The 27,230-nt window shown below is 33.9% G+C and overlaps 1 protein-coding gene across 3 annotated transcripts in view; it reads right to left on the bottom strand.

Moving 5' to 3' along the window:
* The window catches only part of LOC110449121, a 93,030-nt gene that overhangs the window by 31,488 nt on the left and 34,312 nt on the right, over positions 1-27,230 (bottom strand). For 2 of the 3 annotated variants that reach the window (XM_021495758.1, XM_021495759.1), the window contains exons 3-10: positions 14,882-15,046; positions 12,194-12,424; positions 11,731-11,829; positions 7,595-7,675; positions 5,875-5,941; positions 5,225-5,339; positions 4,868-4,930; positions 4,398-4,475 (exon numbers count right to left, since the gene is read on the bottom strand). In XM_021495758.1, the coding sequence (XP_021351433.1) occupies positions 4,398-4,475; positions 4,868-4,930; positions 5,225-5,339; positions 5,875-5,941; positions 7,595-7,675; positions 11,731-11,829; positions 12,194-12,424; positions 14,882-15,046 (899 nt within the window). Of the gene's footprint in view, positions 1-1,589; positions 1,625-2,864; positions 3,079-4,397; positions 4,476-4,867; positions 4,931-5,224; positions 5,340-5,874; positions 5,942-7,594; positions 7,676-11,730; positions 11,830-12,193; positions 12,425-14,881; positions 15,047-27,230 lie in introns of all 3 variants that reach the window. The other variant, XM_021495756.1, reaches the window with a different exon arrangement.

Genomic DNA, 27,230 nt, shown 5'->3' with positions numbered 1-27,230 from the left:
AAACCCTACACCAGTGACGTAGAAAGCCACAATGTCCATTTAATGTGACACAGTTCTATAGTGTATGGTGTTAGTGAGTACATATATAAATGATTATATCCTTATCATTTACAATAAATAAGCTATCCAACGCCTCAATTGAAAATATTTACATTTCTTATCACCTGAACTCAGACCAGCATTGCTTGCGTTAATAAGTGAAATGCAATCAACATTGATAGATTTGACTATGCAGTTTTATCTCACTACATTAACTTTTTACGAAACATACAATATGGAAACAAATACGTTTAACTCCTAGCAATTATTAACAATATTAGTAAAACTTCGTTTGCTATGTCAAATCAATTTAATCTAACAGCTAACATGGGGTTCATAAATAGAACAGCTAGTGTGGGGTTCATAAATAGAACAGCTAACGTGGGATTCATAAATAGAACAGCTAAAGTGGGGTTCATAAATAGAACAGCTAGCGTGGGGTTCATAAATAGAACAGCTAACAAGGGGTTCATATATCTACCAGCTAACATGGGGTTCACAAATCTACCAGCTAACATGGGGTTCTTAAATATAACAGCTAACGTGGGATTCATAAATAGAACAGCTAACGTGGGATTCATAAATAGAACAGCTAACGTGGGGTTCATAAATAGAACAGCTAACGCTAACAAGGGGTTCATATATCTACCAGCTAACATGGGGTTCATATATAGAACAGCTAACTTGGGATTCATAAATAGAACAGCTAAAGTGGGGTTCATAAATAGAACAGCTAACAGGCTGATGAAGTATGTATATAAGTTAATATTATAAACACATTGAACACAGTGCTCCTTGTGAAATAACATTAAAATAAACGATTTGCATAATAAAAGATTCAAATGAATAAGCTATGTATAAATTGTGTGACACTGCAAAATACACATCGTATTGCAAAGTGTGATCCCAGTGCATACAGTTTAAATCTTTTGACACTTTTTTTTATCTTCGGAATTACGACTTATGTTAGGTTTATACTGCCAGGCAACCCGATAATTGTGTCTATGTGTAAAAAACTAAAAGTGATCTCCATAGCTATAGAACTGCTCTTGTTTCGTAGACAAACGTTTTGGTGCATACTCAAGTAAGTATCCCTCATTTTACCACTCACACGGCATCGTTTTATCAAAAATTCTCTAAACTTGTTCTAATACGATTTTTGTTTGCTTATTGTAACTACTCAATAGAAGTATTCGTGTTTTCCATGGACGATTCGGCCACAGTAATAAAAATAGATATAACTTGTGAAACCAGTTCGGAAATTCATGAAGTAATTGCCAAAAAGCGGGGATTCATAAGACAATTAGATTGTACATCATGAATATTTTCCGTGATTCCACATTTCACCCATTTAGACAGTAAGCTATTGAACATCTAATTATAAGTTTGTCCAGTAAATGAGCATGCTGCTTTATAACTGGCTGATTAACCTCGAACTCTTATTAGAATTAAAAGACGTTGATACCTAACCAATAATATGCACCCGAGCACGCAAATTCTGCCTCATCCATAAACCTATTATTTATAAATACATGTAGTGTGACCCTTACATGACGATTCGATTTCTTCTCTTGTTGCTGTTGTTCTGAAAAGAAAAAAGAAAGCTTTTTAAACATCTGCATATCATATAGGTACAGTTTTATTGTGTCTTCAAATGATATAAGTATGTGATAGGGTGTCTTAAGTCTCAACATCATATAGGCACATTTTAAAGTGTGAAAAAGTCTCCACATTATATATATATATATGTTTACAGCGTCGAAAGTTTTAACACCAAATATAATTCTTCAAATGGATTTTGTATGTTCAAACAAACAAACAAATATGACCTTTGCCTTAGTAATTGAAACTATTGTGTACTTTTGTGGTATCGCGCTGTATTATTTTCTTAAATTGGTGGGTTGGAAGTTGCTAATGTAGTGTTATTTGCGCGCTGTGTTCGTTATCGTGTTGAATGTAGGTAATCACTGCAAACATAATGAATATAACAAAACAAAAATGTAAATCGTTTTCTTGGGTACATATTTAGTAGCAGAATATCGACATCGAAGTGTATGTTGATAAATTTGACAAATTTACAAGCAACTAAAATTTCACTTCATTAAGATAATATATATGTAAACTTAACTACCCATCCAACCAGGTAAAACTCCTTCAGTTACTTTATTTATCCCTAATATCATGTTCTATCTTTCTTTCTAAACAGTTTCTTATGTACATATTCTGCCAAGTTAAACATGTTTTATCAGCAAAGCTTGTTGCGTACAACAGTACTTGTTCCCCAATCATCAGAATCAAATGTCTTTTGTAATTGTACATGTTAATTGACACGAATAAAATATGGTTTAAACTAAAATTTGCCGATCAATTCGTCTTATATTATTTTTTTATGGATTTACCATACTTCAAAATAATGTTTTATCAGCAAAGCTTGTTAAGTACAACAGTACTTGTTTCCCAATCATCAGAATCAAATGTTTTTTGTAATTGTACATGTTAATTGACACGAATAAAATATGGTTTAAACTAAAATTTGCCGATCAATTCGTCATATTTTTTTTATTTTATGGATTTACCATACTTCAAAATAATGTTTAATCAGCAAAGCTTGTTACGTACAACAGTTCTTGTTTCCCAATAATCAGAATAAAATGTCTTTTGTAATTGTACATGTTAATTGACACGAATAAAATATGGTTTAAACTAAAATGTGCCGATCAATTCGTCTTATATAGATTTTTTATGGATTCACCATACTTCAAAATAAACCTGAATAGAGTATTATATGTTCCAAATTCATCGGTACCGTTACACTTGCAACTTACTGAGATCATCTAAGTATCTCTTCTTCTCTTCAGGGGGTCTGTCGTGCCGACGGTGGTTCTCGATATCACGTACATACCGATCCTGAAATCGAATTATCACATCCCCAACAAGATGAGCCTTTAGATTGCCAGAATCTGTTTTAAGTGGGGCACCATGGCCAGGCCGGCCAAAACTGTCCCAAAACTGAAAACTACTTGTACTTAACCCAGAGGGCTGCAGCGGTAGATCAAAGGTCAATGATGAAAGGTCAAGGACAGAAGGAGGAGCAGGAATCATGGAAATGGTGAAAGATGTCAAAGTACGAGAAAATGGCAGTTCAGCAGAAGAAAGAAAAAGAGAGAAAAAGAAAGAAAGAGAAACAGGCTAAAATAAACATCATGATTGAGATATGGAAATGAAAGACAAAGCGACAAAAGTACAAAAATATTGAAATTAGTCTAAAGTAATGTATAGCTTATTTCTGACGAAGGCCTTTTTCTTTTTTTTCTTTTTTTATAAACAAATTAAATTTTAAAGTGAAGATTACAAATAAATATCATACTGATTCAATATTTTTTGGCATTGATTTAATATTTTTTTCATATAAAAGTACAAAATTTCATGAATTATTGCTTTTTTAATAGTGCTCTAATAAATATTTGAATACTGAGTTCTTTTAGACTAAATTGTATGCATTGTTTAAACAATGTTGTTTTTCTTTTTGTATGAAAATGTGTTTGAACAACTATGCCAACAACAACAATCGAACTTTCAGTTGCCTCCCCTCTGTTGGTGTATATAAGGTCTTAGAGAAACTTTACCGCGTCTTCCTCGTGCAAGGTGCCCCAGTTTGTAATTGAGCAAGATTGAAGACATGAGCAAACAGCCACTAATCAACGATGCATTCATCCATGAATGTTTTAACAGTTTAAGTATTGTAATAATGTATATATATACATATGTTGTGGCACGCTTGATTTTGGTGAAGTTGAAAATCGTCATGCAAACAGCAGACATTTGCATATTTATGTCAAACCATTTAAAATGTCTTATACAATGATCTTTATTTGTATTTTTTTCTAAAACCAGTCGTGAGGGACATTTGTCCTTAAAACATGTTTTTCACCTCGATATATATACTGGTAATGTCTATGTAACTATAAGTTAAAAATATAATACTATATCTGTGGTACGGTTCATAGTTGAAAACAGGCTGCTTGTGATTTCTCAAATCTTTTCAGTACAATGATGCACATAACCAATACCAATTTCTAGCTATTTTAGAACAACACACCATGAAAGCATTGTTTCTTATTATGTATATCCTTATTGGCCAAAGATACTGAACTGATTTCGTCCATTATCATGATATTTTTACGTCAAAATCAAAAACATATTTTGCATGCAGAATTTGTTCATAGGTTAATCAAAGTTAAACGAAAACAATGATCTATATGTCAGCTTATTTAACAAAAACAGATCTCACAAACCAAAAACTGAAACAGTTCGCCCTTACTACGAGCGTTACTATGTTATATTAACTTCAGACTTACCGGCTCATACTGATATCGTGCAGGTTCTCCACGGGCATTAAACTGTTCCTCAATAAACTTTTTTTTCTTGTTGTCACTCTAAAAAACAAAACGGACAACTGTGACATTCCTGTAGGTGGCATGATTTCCTTTTGTGATTTGCTTACATTAGTAAACAGCAGCAATAGTCACTATCATATTCATCACAAGTATTGCTTGACGTTTTCATAACAAAGCTTAACTTATGTTGTGTACAAGAGAAAAATATATTCAATGGAAACACAATCAAATGAATTTGTTTGTATAATATTGATATTCTAAAAAAATGTATAATCACTTTTTTTCGTTCTAACATATGGTGAAAAGTACTGTAAGTCACTTCATTTTTGAAAACATATGTTTTCTTGAATTTCTTTCAAAAGTCTTATTAATCAGGATTCAATAACATCATTCTGTACATAATTCTTGTGTAACAAATTTTGATATCTTACCCCGTTCGGGGCCCCTGCTCCAGGTCTCCCGAAAGGTTCATGATCTTCCAACATCTCTCGTGTCTAAAATTTAGGAACATTAAGAAACATTTGGTTTTCAACGTGGTCATCAAACCAAAGTCGGTTAACAATTAAAAGGAAATCAAAGGGTGACGGCAACCATATTCAAAGATGAAATCAATCCAGAAAAAGAGCTTCACGTAATTAATTTCATGGTAGAAATATAAGTCTCATACATTTTATTTATCTACGAAATTACAATAGCACTACGCGGTTATAGGATAGTGTATGTGTAGTATTATAGTAAGCTGTCATAGTTATTGTGAATACGATCGCCTGATAGGTTTATATACATACCCTACGCTGGTCTTCCTGTTTCTCCCTCAGCCTGTTTTGGCTGTCCGCCTTGAACTTCCTCTCCTCTTCCTTTCTATCAATGTACTGCTGTGTTTCTTTCCTGATCTGTTCTTGTCTGTTAAGCATTACAATTAGACATGTTGACATTACATTCTCAATCTAATCTTTTTATTTGGGTTCCTGATATTTTTTCAACAAAATCATATTTTTGAGCATGTTGGTTGAATCAAACAATTCATCTATGGTAATAATTTGAACACAAATAGACATTTTGATGAAAAAATCAAAATGTTATTTCAACTTTCCTTCAAAACTTTTATTCGAAGTAAAAATAGACAAATCAAATCCAAAATAAACCCAGTGGAGACAACAATCCAGTCCCCAGTTTCATGAACTTTCCTTAGCGTGTAGATGTATCAACTGACGATATTTCTCAATTCCGATGATGATTTCCTATGGGAAAAATCAAGGAAGTTCGTTCCAAATTAAGGAATGGTCCTGAAACAGGAGCTTGTAATGTTAATCAATATAAAAACAAGACTGTTGAAAGATTTGCTGAAACATTCGGAAAAGAGGAGAGAAAAAGAACAATCCAAAATAACTGTTTGAATCACAGCTATTCTCTCGAACCATCAGAGGTAAAAACTTACGTTTTTTCGTGTGCGTTTCTTATAGGTATATTTTGATTGGATTCATAGTCTTCGCTATAATGTCTTCCTGTTAATAAAACAAAATTACATAAATGCATTACTTTGTAATATATTTACATCATCAAACAATATAGTTATACTTATGTGTACATCATGCTTAAAGTAAAAAGTGATTTTGTAAATACATGCAAGAGGATATATCCATACTCAACACAAATCTTTTGAAATTCTTCTTAACATTTCATAAATGTTCGTAGTTAAAATCGTTTATTACAATTCAACATTTCAAATAGAAATATACTTATATTGTTAAGCTACAAATTATTATCAACATTGTTGTAAATATTATTTTAAGTACGAGAGATCACTTTAATATGAAAGTCATAAAATCAGTTAAAGCACTTGCAATGCGATAAAGCTGACAAAAAGCATTTCTATTGATGATAAGCTGAAGGATAAGGAGTATAAAAATTGTAAAGAAAACCTGTAAAGTGACAATTGTTTTATATTCAATGGGAAGGTCTTGATGAGTTTTTCAATTCGAAATGTATATGATGTGAGGTTATGTTCATTGTGATTAGGCGGTAAGTATTTATATTAGTGCCAATAATAAAATGAAATTACACCTGCCTAAAATGTAGCTATTTCATTAAGAACTTTATAATTGGAAATGCATTTTATTTTAGTAAAGTTTATTTAAGATAACATTTCATAATATTGTTGAATAAGTATTAAAATGAATTATCATTATCTGTAATATAGGGATATATCCCTGTGACAGATATTTGTTAGTCACTTGACATTTACAGAATATTATAAAGCTTCTTCTTTCCGTTGGTGAAATATTTCACGCAAACATCCCGACTAGCTTCTCTTTTGGATATACCGTTGACTTGAGACGAATTTTCACCGGGTCTATATTTCACATATATATTGATCGTGAAAATAAAAACAATTAGCATTCGGATCATTTTAAATCCTTGGTAAGTCAGTCAACTTGAATAACCAAACACATGAAAATGATCGCAAAATAGCATAAGTTGAAACTACAGTCAAAAGTTTGTTATATACTATACACTTGAAGAAGAAAAGAAAAAGAAAAAAATGAATATTTGAAAATCAATTCTTTAGACGTTACCCGTAGGAAGAATCAAACTTTAGGCAAAATCCAACAATAATCATGTGTAAGCATTGCACAGATAAATGTTCTACTTAATAACGGATTGATTTTGCAAAGTTATGTCAACGTTGAGCTACAAAGGTATCAAGTCGTTAAATTTACACTTAAAAAAACCCAATAAAAATAGTACAGCTTAAATTATTTTAAATAGAAAGGAAAGGATTGTGTTTTCTGACAAGACACAACTGGCTGTCATGCGTCACGCAGCTACAGCTCAGGAACGGCGTTTGCTGACAAGACGAAACTAGCTTACAAAACACACAGATTGAGTTCAGTGATGGTGTTTACTGACAATGCATAGCTGACTGTAATACGACACACAGATTGAGCTTCGGGATGGTGCTTTCATACAAGGAGAATGGGGCTCTTTACATAAGACAGAGAGTGAGCACAGGGGGACGGTGCTCATTGACACTGACAAACAAAGGGACGGTGTTCATTAACACTGACAGACAAATGGACGATGTTAATTACTCTTAATAAGACTACCACCACAGTTAGCCACTAAAATGCTACAGGGAGAGTTAAGATTGCGTTTACCCTGGTGCTGGTTTACTGAACGGTAACTGAGGGGATGGTCCTGGCTATTGTATCGTGGTGATGGTCTCTCCTTGGCCCAGCCTGATATCAAAGTTCAAAATAATATCTTCAAAACGGACACACTAGCTAACTTAGGCAATAATCAACAGATATGAGAGAATGAGAGTATGATGCATTGATGGATATTTGAATTCATCCCAAAAAAAAATAAAGATATAACTATGTTTAAGTCTACTAGCACAGAAGTCAGTGGTATAATCAACAAAAATAATCCTTATCTAATCTGTTAATGACGGACTGCCTCTGCGAATATATCTTTTTAATAATACCATCTTAATTTGACTGTCGTAATTTTGCGTGTAATACACACAATGCCTTGCTCATTTGCAATGAATGTTCTCGGTAGTCTCAATCAATAATTTTCAACATAAAATTAGAAATAGTCTGAGAAGTACAGTACAGAGTTGTGTATCCCTATTTATTATCTGAACTGTCAGGATACTGGCATCAAAGGTCTGTTATACTGTAAAAGCGTGACAAACGAACAAATGTGTGAAAGGCATCAATATCAATATTAATGGTCGATTAACAGTTTTACCAAAATCAATAACTCTGACTGATATATAAGCTAAAAAATTGTTATAAATATCATATCGATTTCTATCATCCATATTTATGACAACAATAAACAATTAGACCCAATTAAGGACATATTTATCACAAAAATGTAAACGCGCTCAAAACGTTTAGCCATATTTATGTTAGCTTCATTGGTTTATGAAAAATTTCAATAATATATTCTGACCATCCCTCAGAAGCATAAGGCTTGAAAAATGAAACCCAGAGTTAGCCAGCTATAATAGACATATTATCCTCTTTTATATATGTGGCAAGATTGAGTAATGTATATAATGTATAGAGGAACAATCTGTGGACCAGACCGACAGTGTTTACAACACTTCAATCTCTAGACCATCAACTCTATACGACATCTCCTCTAAACATATGACCAATCTTGGGGTAACTGACAATGTATTGTCTTTTTTTACGACAACATACCAAAAAGCTATTCCTTGCACTAGAAATGATTTGCACATACTTCATACAATGTGGTCACTTCTCTTAAACAATAATCTTATTTTAAATATATATGATGACATTTGTACCAGTAATCAGTGATCAACAATGCTTAATTATAATATATTTTTATATATTTATTGGTACTAAATATATCAATTTGATAGACATAGCTATACAAATTAAACCATACATATCCAAGCATGCTGTAATAGAGGAAGTAAAGTGATTGGAGGTTGTTTCAGTTAGGCTTTCGATAACCCAACACGCAATTTGTCCTTTAAAGGTGAAACGGTGATCTACACCATGCATACCTGTCATCGGTAATAACAGTTAGTGAACAGTTGCACCATCAGTAAAAGTTGTAAATCTACAGGCTGAAAGAAGATAGTTAAGATGCATGCACCATGCTTAGCTCATTGGTGAAAACCATTTCTACTTCTGTGTCAAATCATAGATCTGATAAGAAAACACTTTTTTTTAAGTTTATGATTTTGATTTTGTTACAATACATGTTCAAAATAAATGTAATTATTTACTGATTTATTGAGACAGAAAAAGCTTTCAACAGTCCAGCCTCGGTAGGTTTATAAAAGGTAAACAAGCATGCGTTATTGATGCTTAAACAATTTAAACAATTGAGCAGTTGATTCAACAATAAAACTTTGATCTGTTGGGTTCCTAAGGTAAACCCATTGTGGCAGGAACTTAGGCTGGTATAATTTTACGTTAACATGACCTTTGTATAAATAACATAGAATATTCTTTATTCTGTATTGATCCAAAACTTAGTTTAACAATTCACAGACAAGTTTACATCCTGTGATGTGCAAATCGATATTCAGAGAGTCTGTTTATTGTAGAATCAACCGCAATGCAGATGGGTGTTTTTTTCCGGGAACTCCAGGATCCGTTTTCATGAAGCTATTCTCATGGTCAAAACGAATTTCTTGTTCCCGCTTAAAATTAACAAAAACAACTTACTTTGTCAATGATTTGGAAAACCATTGAAGAAACTTAAAGCCGAAATGTTTACATTTGACTTTTTGATCGTTTGACATGATTTAAGCGAGTTACAAGAAAGTTGGTTTAAGCACATACTTGAGCGTGAGCACGGTTTCATGAATAAGGGCCCAGCTCTGCAAAGCATATCCCAACAGTGGTGAATCCACATGAAACTATGACAGAGCAGAATATATATTGGTTTTGATTGAATTACAGATGTTGGCAGGGCTTAATTTAGTGTTACGTAGTGTAACCGTTACAGATTGGCACTTATGTGTATACAGTTTTGGTCAAATGGTTGATGGGGTTTTAGTGTTACAGGATTAATCATGGCAACGTTTGAATGAATCCACCATTCGATTTTCATGTAGGCTCGGGGATGATGAAAAGACAGGCATTTAGTAATGAGAAAGCTGTTATAGTGAGGAGAAATTTAGTGATTAAAAGTGGGAATGCTGACATGCTTATCAAGGAAGTAGGCTTGGGTTAATGGCATCATAGACAACATTCACTTAGGGCTAACAATGACACACCTCTATCAAGCCAGTACAGAAACAGTACATCAGTGAAAACTGTGTTCTGGTGACCTTCATAGGCCAAGTTCAATGTTATAAATAGTACCCAAGATCAATGCCAACTTAGTCAAGCATTAAGCGTAATGAACTCAAGAACCAAGATTAGAACTCAACAAAGGACTGCATACCTGGGATTATCACTGGTTTAGTGTTCATTGGCACACCATTATATAAATGGTTGTACTTCAAGACATGTGCTACTTTCTTATTTACTTACATACTTACTTATGCTACTATATATACCCTTAGGATAGACCCTCAGTGTTTGTTTATATGTGTCCTTTTTTCCCAAAGGTTGACCCTTGGGTGAGTGGAAATGGACGTATATTTTGTTAAACATACAAAATGCAGGTGATGGATAGGTTACAAGCCAAAGACATAACCGATTTTAAGGCGAGTTTAATAAGTGAGAGAGTGTACGGAAGTGATACACTGGATGTGAGACAGAGGCGACTACCTTGTAGGGCTATACATATATCATATAGAGTGACATACCATTACCATGGCCATTCATCATGTGGCTGTGACCGTTCATGGTCGGGGCATGGCCATAGCCATTTGGTTTATCAATGGCTGGACCTTCGTTACCGTAACCGTTCATTTCCATGGGTAGTGGTGGGTGGTGGGGAGGGGAAAGAGGTGCTGAATGCTGTGGGTTGGACCTTTGTGGACCTGTAATGATGTGACAATGGCAATGACATGAAACATGGATGCGCACAATATCCTTTGTAAGTTGGCGTCCATCAGTCTGGGTATCCTGACTAGGAATGATCAAACATAAAATTCAAATATTGAAACATTTATGCATTGATGGTTTACTCAATCAGCTACAGTCGGAAGAAATATATGCACCTGTAATTGATCAATACATAAACACACAAAAACTTTTCATCTGAAATGAGAAATTTTGTAGTATTCCTGGTAAATAATTTGCAAATTCTAAATTGTTATATTGGGGTAAAATGTCTGACGATAAAGAAAAGACTACCTGGATTATAGTTAGTAATCCACCAACCTTAATTTTTCAATCAAATTAAAGGTTAAAAGGTTAATATAACTGATTACGGAATTTTCTGTCTGGATTTCTAATGTAAGACAGTTTCTCTTTATGCATAGTGGGTACAGCTACAGGTCTTGTTTGTACATTAGTTTAAAATTATCCAAGGTTTTGTTTTAGGCAGGTATAATACTGTATCAATTCTGTTAAAGTAAAAATACTTTGTAGTATGTCACTTTGTTATACAACGCTCACTATCAGTATTGTCTAGTAATTACAGAACCATGATACAGGAACACTTGTTCTAATCTACAGTTACACTAAACAACAGTCACGATCAATCACCCACTGCACAGAAAACGCAATTCTGTTATGCATTTTAAAAGTTAAGTTTGTTTCAAAATAATAATGATCCGTTTTAGTATCACCGCAATGGAAACAATTTATTATTTCAAACTGATTTTCATGCGATTTTGACATACCCGTTGAGGGATCAAAGTTTTGATCTAAATGTTGGTGTCTGTTTTGTGATGACCTTGATGTAAGGTCACGTCGCTGTGACGACTGGTGTGACTGTCGCCCTGGAAACATGTGGAGGCAATTCACTTTACCATAGATGTTTTTTTGATGGAAAACGTTACTTCTATCAAAATTGATATTTATCTTTCCTCTTGATTTAAATGTTAGAATAGAAAAATAAACTTATTGTAAAACTGATAAAGAATTATTTCATTTGTAGTATTGATGATAAAGGCTAAATTTAAAACGGTAAAATATCTTTTTGATTCACATGCTGGTTAAATATTTACGTTTTTTTTAATGTCAAATGGTATGTTGATTATAGAGGTAAAAACAAAATTGAAATTGATTATTGTATATATTCATCGAAATTAATTGAATTAAAGAATTTTTTTCGTCCTTGTATCTATGTCATGAGTGGCATACCATCCATGGCAGGATTTGAGCCTTGTGCAGAGCCCTTGGAGACAGGGTGAGATGGCAGTCCCGCAGCTCTGACTAGGGATGGTGGCCCCACAGATTTGACAGGGGATTGTGGTCCCACAGATTTGGTGGGGGATGGTAATCCAGCCGATTTGACAGGGGAAGCTACTGACTTTGGTAAAGAGGTTACTGACTTTTGCGGAGAGCCTACCGAATTTTTGGGTGATGGTATCTCTGTAAAAGGGATAATGTATACACATATTGAACAGAACTTTTCTAAACATTCTTATGTATACACCTAATGAACATTACTTTTCTAAACATTCTTATTTCTTAACATCCTTTTGCTTTGTCTTGCAACATGTTTAGCTACCAGTTTGTCTCTGAACGGAATTTTACTCGTAATTATTACTTACTATATTTGAACAAATACATTTTAACATTGTGTTAGATGTGTTAAGAAGATTTAAAGGGAGATAATTGTTTTCAGATGAAAGTTTAAAATCATGTCCGAGAGACAAGACTATATCCTAATTGCAGTTTAATATAATAATCTGATAAGATTTTTGTTTTTTAAATAAGACAAACATTTTTCTCTCAGTGATTTGTCTTTCTTCTCTTATTATGATACTGTTGAAATGTTATTCCAACATTTAAATTGCTATGAATAAATAGAAGTACATAACATTCCAAAGGTTTGCGTTATGGTGTATATGAGATAGTTTTATCAACAAAATTATCAAACATTCCTGTCTATACAGACTTCAATGAAGCCTATCTAGGCCATTCCTGTGCTGGGTTTATACTAAGTATATATCTAACCAATGTCAAAGTCTAAAACTTAATTTGTCATTCTTCTCTAATCAGAACAGTTTTACCGGTGTAGCTGTTAGTTTTTCCACACCTGAACGTTTCCCCAGTGTGTTTTAAGGCCCTGAGCAACAGGTCTTAGGAACAAACATACTCTAGTGTTTACATACTGTATTTTAAATGTACTATGGCTACCTTACAATGTATAGACTGGTATATTGACAGAATGGATACAGGTATTACTGCCTCTTTGAGGTCAATTTACAAACCATTTAAACGTAACAGATATACAAGAAATGTTAAAAGCATATAGACAGATCTCTGGTAAAGAGTACTTGTTGGACTATGGTGAAAAATAAGTGTTCCTTTCTGTCAATAATGAAACTGAACTTAAACAGAATTGTGTCAAAAACCTTTCATCCAGAAATATTCACAGTTTCAAGTTTCGCTGATTATTCAATTTACCCGAGTTCCATTGCAGTTATCACTCGATAACCTAACTAAATAGAAAGTAAATCCTTAAATAAACTAATAATAATTTAAAGAAATTAATATCTTTCCAGAATGAAAGAATTTCTGAAATTAAAGCAAACTTTCATGCATTTTACTTCTAATGGTGCAATTTAATGAAATCATCAACATAACTAGCAACAGTGCCATGAAGAAAACAATTGTCAATTAATTTTCAAACTGATTGGTTCAGATTTTTCTGAACAATAAAGTTTCACTGTTTGAATACTGTATGCAGAAACAAACAAACCACCAAACTGTTCAACTAGACAGTTTTGTACATAAAAGAATTCAGAAAATGCCACTTTATACTGCCATAAAACATCAATTATAACAGAAGTCAAAGGTAGAAGGTGTAAAACTATGAAACAAAATTCATATGGATAACAATATCTATTTGTATATAGATAAAAGTAATTATGATGGGTAGTATCAAACCTATGGGTATTTATAAACCAGTATTTTATGGGTTTTTATTAAGGGAAGATAACTATTTTTCCTCTGTGATGTCTCCAATAAACCATGACATATTTAGCACTCCAACAAACCCTGATAATGAACTAAATGTTCGGCTTGATCACAGGTCTTTGCAAGGAGCAACTTTTCAAATATTAATGGAAAAGTTATTAAGTGGCGGGGATAAATCTATTTTTGTTCACACAGGAGATCAATGGTGTGTACATGTCGCCAAGCGCCTAACTACAGATGTCTGTTTGTCTGAACATCACATATTGATCAATTCTGTCTGAATAATGTTTATTTAAATAACCCATGTAGTAGATAAATTGAATCAAAAAGCAGATATAATAAATAAACTTAAAGAAAATGCATAATTTCTGTGCCACTGTATATAATCTGAATGTGACAGTTTATTATAAAACATGACATCTTTCAATTTAAGATCATCAAGTCCCACAAATCAGCTGTACATGCAGGCCTAGAAAGTGTGTCTTCCTGTTACATTTATGCTATCTGCCCTATATTCATATGAAGACAATGATATGTAGAAAGCTTTTTAGAGGTCAGAATAGTTATTGAATTATTTCAGGAATATAATGTTGCAGAAAAGTGTTAAAAACCAAATATAATGGCCAATGTCTACTTCAAAGATTCCATCTAAATACAAGTACTGTATGTGATACATACATATATCTATTATTTGATAATATAAATATGCAATTGATATCAAATTCAATCTATTATCAAAAACACACAGAAATTTAAGGCAAATTCAATAAATTCAGAGATGAACATTTTTTCAACAATACAATGCGGCATTATACACATATCAAAAGTATCAAAAAACACAAAAACAAATAATTGCTTAAAATCAAGTTGTAAATAGAATGAAAGGTATGGGTTATTACTTACTTAGATCAAGTTTTGGGTCATCAGCACTTGTTAGAATTCCTTGGTTGGGGATTGTCCGTGGAATGGTTGGTTTGACGAAATTGTTATTTACGAATCCCTTGATACGAAAATTTCCGACAGTACTGGTTGGATTATTCAGGTTCTGGTCCAAGCTTCTAGGTGTTGCTAAAAATAAAAATAAGTAAAAAATCAGTTTTGATATTTTAGTCATAATTGACAGTTGTTTGATAATTTATATATCTTGATTAGGCAAGTTTATGCTTATGAGAATTTACTGCAATGTAAAGAGGTGATATTTGACAACAGTAATGTGATTTGTAGCTTACAGTACAGTGATATATCTACAAGGATTTATGTGTGGGGGGAGGGAAAATAGAACTGGGAGTATCAGGGTCAAGGGGCAGTTGAGAAAATGAGCCAAAGACTTTCAGATGTATTTGTTGATGTCAAGTTTAATAGTTACATTCTAGTTTTTGCTAAAATAATTTAATTAGATGATATGAAATTTAACCATCTAATCTGTATAGACATCTTAATTAAAAGAATCTTATCAGATGATAGGGGTAGGTGTGTTCAAAATGATAAACTGGTTACAAAAAAGCACCTGTATTGATCCCTTTATTCAGTGTTGTTTTTCATTAAGCAAGTTATCTTTATTTATACTTATAATATTTAATGCTAATTAATACTGATGTAAATGGCATTTTATTTTATTGTGAGTGTTTTGCATATGCTGGACATAAATATATAAGAGGTAGGGGATTAGCCAGTACATGACTATCTTGGGAAAGGAAAATAATTTAGTGCAAGAATTATTTCGAAGTTTAGACGAAGTGATTATGTTTTAACACAGAAGTAAACTTTTGGTGTTTATTTTGAGGATCCATGCTACATCAACTCTAAATATGGAACTTTCCTTAAAAAAACTATTAAGAAAACCAAGACAATGGTTCCGTTTTTATATTTCTTGTCCAGACTAATGCTGTCCTTTTGGACACTTAGTGTAGGTGAACAGTGTATTTATGCACATCCAGAGTATGCAATAAAAGTGTTGATATTACATTGATATAAATGTCAGCAAATTTACAGTAATTACTTTGTAAATTGATGCCAGGTCTAAAATATATAGCCCGACAACTTAGTCTATAAGGGTGGACATGAGTGATCATAAATTTATATCGTTAGATAATAAATACAGATTTATAGTTTGAAATTATTTCAAAGTCAAGAAGTCTAAATATAAAAAGTTCACATATCACTATGACTTAAGATTTCAGTTCAGTGATATAAGAACATTAATCATAACAGCCATTACAGATCATAAACATGTCTGGAAATTTGATTAAATCTTATATTTATAGCTCCTTTTACATCAAGATAATTTATGGAAGTGAGATTGTTGCTCTTTAAGTAATTTAAGACCTAAATCAAGTATAATTTCAAGAATCGAGAGGAATGTGATGAAACGTCACATAACATGACGACCCATCAAGTACATTAAGTCTGTACACTTAAACACAAGAGACGCTCTCCGTAAATTGCTCCTTTGAGATTTTATGTCAAGAGTTTTTTGAAGAGATCAACTTCAGACAAGTCATATCAGGGACATTGCCATGTATTTCTGAGTATATGTGATTATGTAAGGTTTATAGATAGAAGTATATGTGATTATGTAAGGTTTATATAAGTATATATAAGTACAGTTCTCAATGATGAGATAAATTGTCATATGAAAAGACTTAAATCATAAGCTCAGTTTAAGAATATAATTTGGCATCAAATGTTTTCAAGTTTCCTGAAGATAAGTCATGACTGAATAACAGAGCAGATTAAGTCAATGTTAGGAAGTGAGTTGTTTAAAAACAAAAAGGAAATGCGTTTTTCATTTTGTTAACTTTTTCTCCCCAAAACAATACCTTCATCATAACAGGCTGCACAGTGTGGTAGCCTTTAAATTTTTAAGTTGAACATTTAAAAATTAAAACAACATTTTATAACTCTGTTTGAGTCCAGTTGTCAGGGAACTATTTTTTAGCTTACTTTTGATACAGCAAGTTCCCCATTAGGGTCTACTGTGGTGGATTCCCGAGGAATTCATCAACTCTACCATAGCAGTAATAATGTAACTATGTTTACAACTCATTGTTTACTACTTAGTCTATCACCACTACGATTACCAGATTATAGATTTACCTGTCCAAGGTCCATTACATAACGTAACAATTCCCTAACACAGGTATAATCCATAAGCCACTCATACAAATGATCAGTCTATTATATATAAGTATTTACAATTACAGCCTGTAGAGTTAATAGGTAACCAAGGAAGTGTCTACTGTATGGTGATATTGTTTTGTTTGAGCCTCAGTCAGGCTGGTGAAATACTTGTCAGATTCAGATTATTTTATTCCTTGTGTAAGAAACATCGAAGAGTACAGTATATCACAAAACAACGATAAATATATACAATGATAGTCAAAGACAATATGATGCATATCATATAATGGCATACGTGATAACAATACAGTATATGACAATGAAATAGTCATTGATCGTGCAGTATGGCAAAATAACATACATCATAAAAATCAGTATATTACACTGTCATTATTAATGTTAGGATAGTACCAGGAAGGTTCATTCCCATAATTATAAGTGGACACATTAGTTAGACATCAGGTTGTATTATAAAGGAAGTGAAATATTGTCGTTCAATCAAATAGCATATAAAATCATCCTCAAGCAGTCACATTTAAGGATGTATGCTTCATTACCTGGTAGCTGTGAAAGAGGTGTCTCTCATAACATTTGTAATTAGTTTTTTCTTACCTGAGCATTATCAACACAGGTATAGATATTATTGTGTGGCAAATGTGTGATAAGTTTTTGAAATCTGAAAAGTGTCATCAAATATTATATAAACTTTATTTATTTTACAACAATTATGAAACAAGTTATATAACTTATATTAATCACTCTTGTCGGCCCGGATGTTGGCGCGAGGGGTTTTGGTGTGGGAGTACCCAGAGTAAACCCACATGGTTGGGCAGGTGACCCCATACCTTTTCACATCTGATTGGGGAATCGAACCCTGGTCACCTTGGTAAAAGGCAAGTGCGCTATCCACTGCGCCACCCGACCACCCAAAGATTGTGTACCATTCAAATGCATCATCAAACATGGGGTAAACCTTTTACAGCATAGAAATTATTATATATGGTAAATAAATCATAAAATAATGAAGGTTTAACTACAATAAATGTGTTAGATATAAAAGGTGAAATTTAACACAAAGCAATGAAATTATGTTCACCATCATAATTTAAAAAAACAAACATATTTGATTGTACTACACTTTTCAACGTTTCTCAGTAAGTTTTAGAAAGCATAAGATAAATGGCCTATAAATAGATGTGCTGATCTGCCCTGTGAATTAATCATGGTGTTTTCTCCTCATTATTGGCCGGTTTTGTCAGTATTTATTCACCATAAAGGAATTACATTCTAATTATTCATGGTAGCAGCAATGTCTATTGGGAAAGAACAATGGCAAGTTAGTTATTGTTACCTATTGTATAAGGTAACTAACAAGAACGAGTCTAAACCATTACACAGGTAAGTGTATCACGACAAAGTTAAATGTAATGTCACATCACATGTAAACAGAAATATACTTAACAAAAATATCCACAATCTTTTCAGGACTTGATATGTTTGCACTCTGATCATTTCAAGAATGGTGTTACCAAATTTTACATTAATTGGCTTAAATCAAGTACAACATGAATCCAGCTTTAATTATTTGGACCCATTCCAACTTCTTAGGCACTTTTGAAAGCTTATGTTGAGATCTATCAACATGCATATTGATAAGCATAACCTTATACAACAAGTCTATATGAATGCCCCATATGTACTGGAGGTCATGAATGAAATTGACAGAAGTGCAATGTATAGTATGCAGGAAAATCTACACAGTCATTAATATTGCAACAAGTATCTCACAACAGGGGAAGGTACAAAACAGCAAGTCAAACACACCAAGCATGGGCAAGGACACTTCAATAGATCTGTTACTGCCTAGGTGCTGTAACCCTACAGAAGATCTGTACTGAGACTGACAAGGTGGGCCCACTAAAGTAACTCTGATACAGACTGTCTAGTAGTCTGATACAGAGACTGGGGTAGGGCACTGGTAGGTCTGATGCACGGGGTGGGGGTGGGGACATTACAGTAACCCTAAAAATATACAGGCTGGCTTTATAGAAAGTCTAGTAAACTGGTAGGTCTGATACAGGGACTAGGGGTGGGGACATTACAGTAACCCTTATACAGGCTGGCTTTGTGGAAAGTCTAGTAAACTGGTAGGTCTGATACAGGGACTAGGGGTGGGGACATTACAGTAACCCTTATACAGGCTGGCTTTGTGGAAAGTCTAGTAAACTGGTAGGTCTGATACAGGGACTAGGGGTGGGGACATTACAGTAACCCTTATACAGGCTGGCTTTGTGGAAAGTCTAGTAAACTGGTAGGTCTGATACAGGGACTAGGGGTGGGGACATTACAGTAACCCTTATACAGGCTGGCTTTGTGGAAAGTCTAGTAAACTGGTAGGTCTGATACAGGGACTAGGGGTGGGGACATTACAGTAACCCTTATACAGGCTGGCTTTGTGGAAAGTCTAGTAAACTGGTAGGTCTGATACAGGGACTAGGGGTGGGGACATTACAGTAACCCTTATACAGGCTGGCTTTGTGGAAAGTCTAGTAAACTGGTAGGTCTGATACAGAGACTAGGGGTGGGGACATTACAGTAACCCTTATACAGGCTGGCTTTGTGGAAAGTCTAGTAAACTGGTAGGTCTGATACAGGGACTAGGGGTGGGGACATTACAGTAACCCTTATACAGGCTGGCTTTGTGGAAAGTCTAGTAAACTGGTAGGTCTGATACAGAGACTAGGGGTGGGGACATTACAGTAACCCTTATACAGGCTGGCTTTGTGGAAAGTCTAGTAAACTGGTAGGTCTGATACAGGGACTAGGGGTGGGGACATTACAGTAACCCTTATACAGGCTGGCTTTGTGGAAAGTCTAGTAAACTGGTAGGTCTGATACAGAGACTAGGGGTGGGGACATTACAGTAACCCTTATACAGGCTGGCTTTGTGGAAAGTCTAGTAAATTGGTAGGTCTGATACAGGGACTAGGGGTGGGGACATTACATTAACCCTTATACAGGCTGGCTTTATAGAAAGTCTAGAAGTCTGAAACAAAAACTGGAGTAAAGACACTGGTAGGGCTGAAACAGAAACTGGGGTAAAACACTGGTAGGTTTGATACGGATACTTGGGGTGGGGGCACTGGTAGGTCTGATACAGATACTCGGGGTTAGCTAGGGCACTGGTAGGTCTGAAACAGATACTCGGGGTTAGGGCATTGGTAGGTCTGAAACAGATACTGAGGGTGAAGGCACTGGTAGGTCTGATACAGACACTAGGGGTAGGGGACACTGGTAGGTCTGATATAGAGGCTTGGGGTAGGGTACTGGTAGGTCTGATACAGATACTGGGGGTGGGGGCATTGGTAGGTCTGATACAGGTACTGAGGGTGGGGGCACTGGTAGGTCTGATACAGATACTGGGGGTAAAGACACTAGTAGTTCTGATACAGATACTGGGGGTAAAGACACTAGTAGTTCTGTTACAGATACTGTGAATGGGGGCACTGGTAGGTCTGATACAGATACTGGGGGTGGGGGCACTGGTAGGTCTGAAAAAGAAACTGGGGATGGGGGCACTGGTAGGTCTGATACAAATACTGGATGTGTAGATGTTAAGTACTCTGATACAGAGCCTTGGTGTTTGGAGTGAGGACACACTGGTAGGTCAGTTACAGAGACTGAGGGTCGGGACACACTCGTAGCTCTGATACAGAGACTGGGGGTGAGGACACACAAGAAGGCCTGATACAAAGATAAGCTAGGGTGGGGTCACTCGTATTAACACAAATAACCTGAGTCATACATGCATCGAATAAGCTTACACCTAAAAGGAAAATGATACCTAAAATGCATGGTACACACTTCTAGATCACTCCTATATAGATAATGACTAGTATGATACATACAATGAGCTTGGTTTTCAGAGGTAAGGATACCAACCCCATTGGTACCAATACAAACTTAACTTGCCATCTGTCATGTTCATTTCTGTATAGAAAGGCTAGCCAATTACACTGCAATACATACTGAAAGTCTTTCCACGTGAACTTGCCATTGTTAAATCAAAGTCTTTCAAATTGCACTGAAAATTATACCTTTAACAAATTTAAATTTCACACATAGTTTGGGTGCTGGTCTATTTCATGTCATTAAATCTACAGAGGGTAATGATTTTGCAAACAAAGGCAATTTATAAGACAGTTACATGTAACTATAGGAGAAGCTTTTGGTTATGTGCCAGGATAAATAATTAATGTGCTCAGAACACAGCTCCTTTGAAGAATCAGGGGTCAAGGCAATTACTTCATAAGTAGGGGAAATGTCATAATGAATTTCTCCGTGGTGATGAAGGGTTCACACCAGATAATGGCGGTAATGGAAGTGCTTCTTACACAAAAGTTTACATAGAAACACGGCATCACCAACAACATCAACCATAAACAAAGATGTGTGTGTATGGTAACACACCTATCAATAAATAAATCTGAATCTCTCTTTATAAAGATGACATATTTCAGACGTCACATACATTTTTTGCAGAGTATTCTAACATTCAGATTCAGTGTTTATTGAGTATTCTAACATTCAGATTCAGTGTTTATTGAGTATTCTAACATTCAGATTCAGTGTTTATTGAGTATTCTAACATTCAGATTCAGTGTTTATTGAGTATTCTAACATTCAGATTCAGTGTTTATTGAGTATTCTAACATTCAGATTCAGTGTTTATTGAGTATTCTAACATTCAGATTCAGTGTTTATTGAGTATTCTAACATTCAGATTCAGTGTTTATTGAGTATTCTAACATTCAGATTCAGTGTTTATTGAGTATTCTAACATTCAGATTCAGTGTTTATTGAGTATTCTAACATTCAGATTCAGTGTTTATTGAGTATTCTAACATTCAGATTCAGTGTTTATTGAGTATTCTAACATTCAGATTCAGTGTTTATTGAGTATTCTAACATTCAGATTCAGTGTTTATTGAGTATTCTAACATTCAGATTCAGTGTTTATTGAGTATTCTAACATTCAGATTCAGTGTTTATTGAGTATTCTAACATTCAGATTCAGTGTTTATTGAGTATTCTAACATTCAGATTCAGTGTTTATTGAGTATTCTAACATTCAGATTCAGTGTTTATTGAGTATTCTAACATTCAGATTCAGTGTTTATTGAGTATTCTAACATTCAGATTCAGTGTTTATTGAGTATTCTAACATTCAGATTCAGTGTTTATTGAGTATTCTAACATTCAGATTCAGTGTTTATTGAGTATTCTAACATTCAGATTCAGTGTTTATTGAGTATTCTAACATTCAGATTCAGTGTTTATTGAGTATTCTAACATTCAGATTCAGTGTTTATTGAGTATTTGAATTTGCATCTAGGGTTTGCTGAATATTCTAATATTCAGAGTTTGCCAATAATTCTAACATTTAAAGTTCGAACATTCAGGCTTTCAGGATTTACAGAAATTCAGGGTCCACTGAGTATTCAATTAAATTGAATTTCAATTCAATATTATGTTCAACTATTGAACGAGTGGTATAATGTACCTCAACCTTCCATTATTGGACTGACTGTGAAAGATTTTTTCGGAATGAAATGATGAGTAAAAATGTAAAACTCAGTCAAAGAAGGTTTCGCAGGAATCCTAAAAGTAAACATATGTGCAATTTACAAACAGCTATTTTAGATTAAAAACAAAGATGAAATTTTCAATGAAAATCAGAGCAAGAAATGTGTTGGTATAAGAATTAACATTTTGAAATATAAACAGTAATACTATGTGCAGGCTTTTACCCTCCACATGAATTAACGAACACATTGTCCCGGTGTCTGTCTTACTGGCCGCCTTGGTGATCCTATTAGTCCTGATCTGTAAATCATCCGTAGTCACATTTAAAATATCTTGTTAAAATTATTTATTTATTTATTCATTTACAACAAAGTGTATTTGACCATAGAACCCAGTTGTTATTATATTTATGACTGGGTGGACATCAGTATCAAGTGTCTGTAAAACAGCCCCACCTATAAGCATCTATACTACTGTTAACCTAAAGAATCAGCTTTAACTCAGAATTCCAATAAAATCTGAAAAGTATATATATTTTGTTTAGATAGAAAATTTTACACTGTGAAGATCAATTTTATTTATTTGATGTTCAACAGTGGTCATTATCTCAGATAAAAAGTCTATGCCATTATGTTCATGAGCCTGAAAATAACCTCCCAATAATTATTGTCCTCAAATCAATCAGTTCACACCCAACATTTGATATAAAAATACCGTTAAAACATCTGTGAGTGTTAATTAACTGTGGAAATACTTCAAACGGCAATCCTGTGAGGTTTGGGGAGGTTGGTATTATACATGTGCCATTTTGAGATGGAGACAATTTAACATGTGTCATATTACATGTAATATACAGGAATGTAGTCTGTGTTAAAAAAAATACCATTTCCGATAAAGAAATGAAAATATTCAATAACAAGTGAATGGAATACTTAATATACAATAGTACTCACTTTGTTCAACGTTCGTGTTATATCCCGGGCTCGCTGTTGTAAAACCATACAAAACAAATAGTTACTCTGTTGTCATATCATGTGTGCTGTACGGAGAACCAATATATCTATACACCTGGCATTACCTATACACCGTACCTGTACCTAACGATATAGGTGTGTTGTCAGGTATGTTTACACTCGGCCAGGTAGAACGAGCCGTGGGTATTTCATGTTCTTACCTGTTCAATAGGATTACCATTATAACGCTGCTATACATTTACACTGCACGAGTATCTATATCAGTGTGAAGTCCAGAGTGGAAATACACCGCTACGGAATTGTAAGGGGTTTAAATATGACTTGTGAGGTACCTTATACCTGTATAGTGGTCTTGAGTTAATATGACCCATTAATGAAGCTCCTTTAATACCTGTCTATTTACCTGTAAACTTTAAGTCTGGCAACCCATGACAAGTAGTAGAACTTGCTCATTAATAAATGAGTTTCTATACATACCTCCTTACATAGTTCTAATGAGATCATATTGATATGCTGTATTTTAGGAATTATTGCAACTTGTATTTAAGTAAAAAAAAGGTATATCTGTATCACTTTAATATAATTAGACCTCATTTGTTAATTAGTTTTGCATGTTACACAGTTACGCTGCACAGAATTATTACTTCTACGATCGTATAATCTGGAAAGAATAAGCTAAATTTCAATGAGTGCATTTAGTCTAATGCTCCTGACAAATTTGATTATACTTTTTTCAGAATATGATTTTAAAATTCATTATTGTATCTAGTATTGAAGGAAAATATCAATATCAATTATATTCTGCTTCTGACTTTGAATAGATCTCATCCCCAAAACAGTAACCTTCACAGCTAGGTTGTGATCAGAGGAGAATCATTGTCCAGTAATTATTACCAGTTAGTTAAGATTGTGATCAGAGGAGAATCATTGTCCAGTAATTATTATCAGTAAGTTAAGATTCCATCTAATATTTGGGATTTCAAAGACAATCCACTTTTTAAACAAGAGGCCCAGAGGGCCTGTATCGCTCACCTGTATCTTTTGTTACATGAAACTGACATATAGGTAACTTCAGACCAAATTGGTAACTAGAACACAAGACATTTTAACATCTCTTAAACGGTTCTTAAGATATTGTTGTTTGAAATTTGAAATTTTAATTTTAAAGCTTTTAACCCACGTTGACCTTTGACTCTGGGTAGCACTTAAAGTTGACCTTTGACCTCATTACTGTAATACAGAAAACGATTCACACAGCTGGTCTACATAACAAACCCAAGCATCATAGTATCATGACTCTAGTCCAAATGGTTCTTAAGATATTGTTATTTGAAGTTTTTAACATATTTGACCCCTGTGACCTTGTAATTAGATCAAGGTCATTTTAACGAGGAAAGTTTATAGCACTTGATCCATCCCAGGTACCTACTGGCCCTTGGCCTTATGGAATTTGAGGAGAAGATTGTTAAAGCTTTTAACCCATGTTGACCTTTGACCCCTGATTAGCACTTAAAGTTGATCTTTGTCCTCATTATTGTAATAATAACATAATTGCACTGCTGGTCTACATAACATACCCAAGTGTCATGACTCTAGTCCAAATGTTTTTTAGGATATTGTTGTTTGAAGTTTTTAACATATTTGACCCCTGTGACCTTGACAGTAGGTCATGGTCATTTTAATGAGGAAACTATATAGCACTTCATCCCAGGTACCTACTGGCCAAATATCATGACCCTAGGTCCTCCAGTTCTTCAGAAGAAGACGTTCAAATGAAAAAGTTGATGGACGAACGACTGATGGATGCTGGACGCCAGACGACGCAATACAGCATAAGCTCACATGGCCCTTTGGGCCTGGTGAGCTTAAAATAAAAAGGTTTAGATTGTCATATTTTCCACTATCAAAGAAGTTGTAAATTTTCCATAAATACCACCAGAGAATACTTGTTCTAAAAATAGGTGCCAAAATGATACACGAAGTGGGGGACCTAATAAGAAACGGAGTAAAACCAATAAGTCCCTCACTTTGTTTGGGGGACTTAAAACTTAATCAGTTTCAGAGAAGGTTCAGTATGTAAATAATCAGCAGTTACATTTAGTCAAAGAACTATAACTATCAGAGTTCATCCAAAAGTAGCTCATTTAGTTGAAAAAACTAGGATTATGGATGTGTATTTGATTGTCATTGTTACGGCAAGGTAAAACCTGAAAACCCTTTATTGAAAGTAGATCCATATAAATAAACTATATATGTCACTGCTTAGCTTACAGCCTATCATGATAGGATTTTGAAGATGTTTTTTCTGGATAGGATTTCTTTGAAAACAATTCGGTAAACAGAAAAACATGTAAAAATGATAATCATTGTGCAGGTTAATTTATTGGAACTGTACTCGCTGCACTGTGTGATGTCAGAAAATCTTAAAGTCTATATATTCACCATAAAAACATAGCAATCTCGGCAACAATATTCCAATATAACATCTAAACTGATAATTAACACTTATTTCATTTCAAAATAATCTGAGAAAGCCCAACTTTCTATTCAATGTTCACAAAGTATATGTAAGTTTATAATCTGTAATTGAAGTGGCTGTGAATAAAATATGGTGTTGAATTTAATTTCTGAAATACAATAACTTGATTGAACATGATTACATAGAGATAATCTACTATTCAAAATGTCCAAATATACCATATTTATTATAATTAAAACACCTCTAGGGACTGTACATTAGGGCAGTCAGGAGGGTGGAACAAAATGGGGTAATTTATATTACAGTTACTTTAAAAAAAAATCTCTTACAAGTATTAAGTCCTATCTGTTATAATAAAGTAATATTTGAAATATCAAATGAACTGAAACAAATTTTAAATAATTCTTGTATTTTTTGATATCATGGGGGTACTTACATGAATAAATTGGGTATGCAAATATTGTAGGTATAATGTAGGGGCCATTTCAGAGTACACCATTTTACATATATATGTATACATGTCCAATTTACCTCAGTAGGGGACCTCACTTATACAGAGTATAGTTGTAGGTACCATGTTGTATAAATAGCAACAGATATATTTTCATGTTGGAATAACTGCCCTTAATTTATATATATTTAGCCTCTTGTTCAATATGTGAGGGAACACTGGACGGGATTGTAACAGGGACATTATGTGTCATGGAGCCGCCTTTGTAGCAGTAATCATATATAATATACTGGGGGTACATACATGTATTTTACCACATGCAGCAGGTAGATATCAACAAAAGGTCCATTGGACCTGTATCACTCACCTGGTTTTATATATAAGTCATTACAACTGAATGCATTAGTACATCATTATATGAAATTTCCTCAAAACCAGACAAGATCTATGTTCTAACCCAACTGGGACCACAATATCTGACTTTCAACTAATCAGGGGCCTCCATTGAGTTGCCATGTTAACAGATTTTGAAATAAGTAATATGTCATATTACAGGGTGTAATTAGACAATACTTCAATTTTCATTCAACTATAAGCTTTTATAAACCTAGAAACGAATTTTTAACAATTTATGAAAACTAC

This window comes from Mizuhopecten yessoensis, unplaced genomic scaffold (assembly GCF_002113885.1).
Source record: "Mizuhopecten yessoensis strain PY_sf001 unplaced genomic scaffold, ASM211388v2 scaffold4505, whole genome shotgun sequence".
Classification (NCBI taxonomy): Eukaryota; Metazoa; Mollusca; class Bivalvia; order Pectinida; family Pectinidae; genus Mizuhopecten; species Mizuhopecten yessoensis.
The sequence above is the reverse complement of the archived record's forward strand: the minus strand, read 5'-3'. Positions and strand labels throughout refer to the sequence as shown.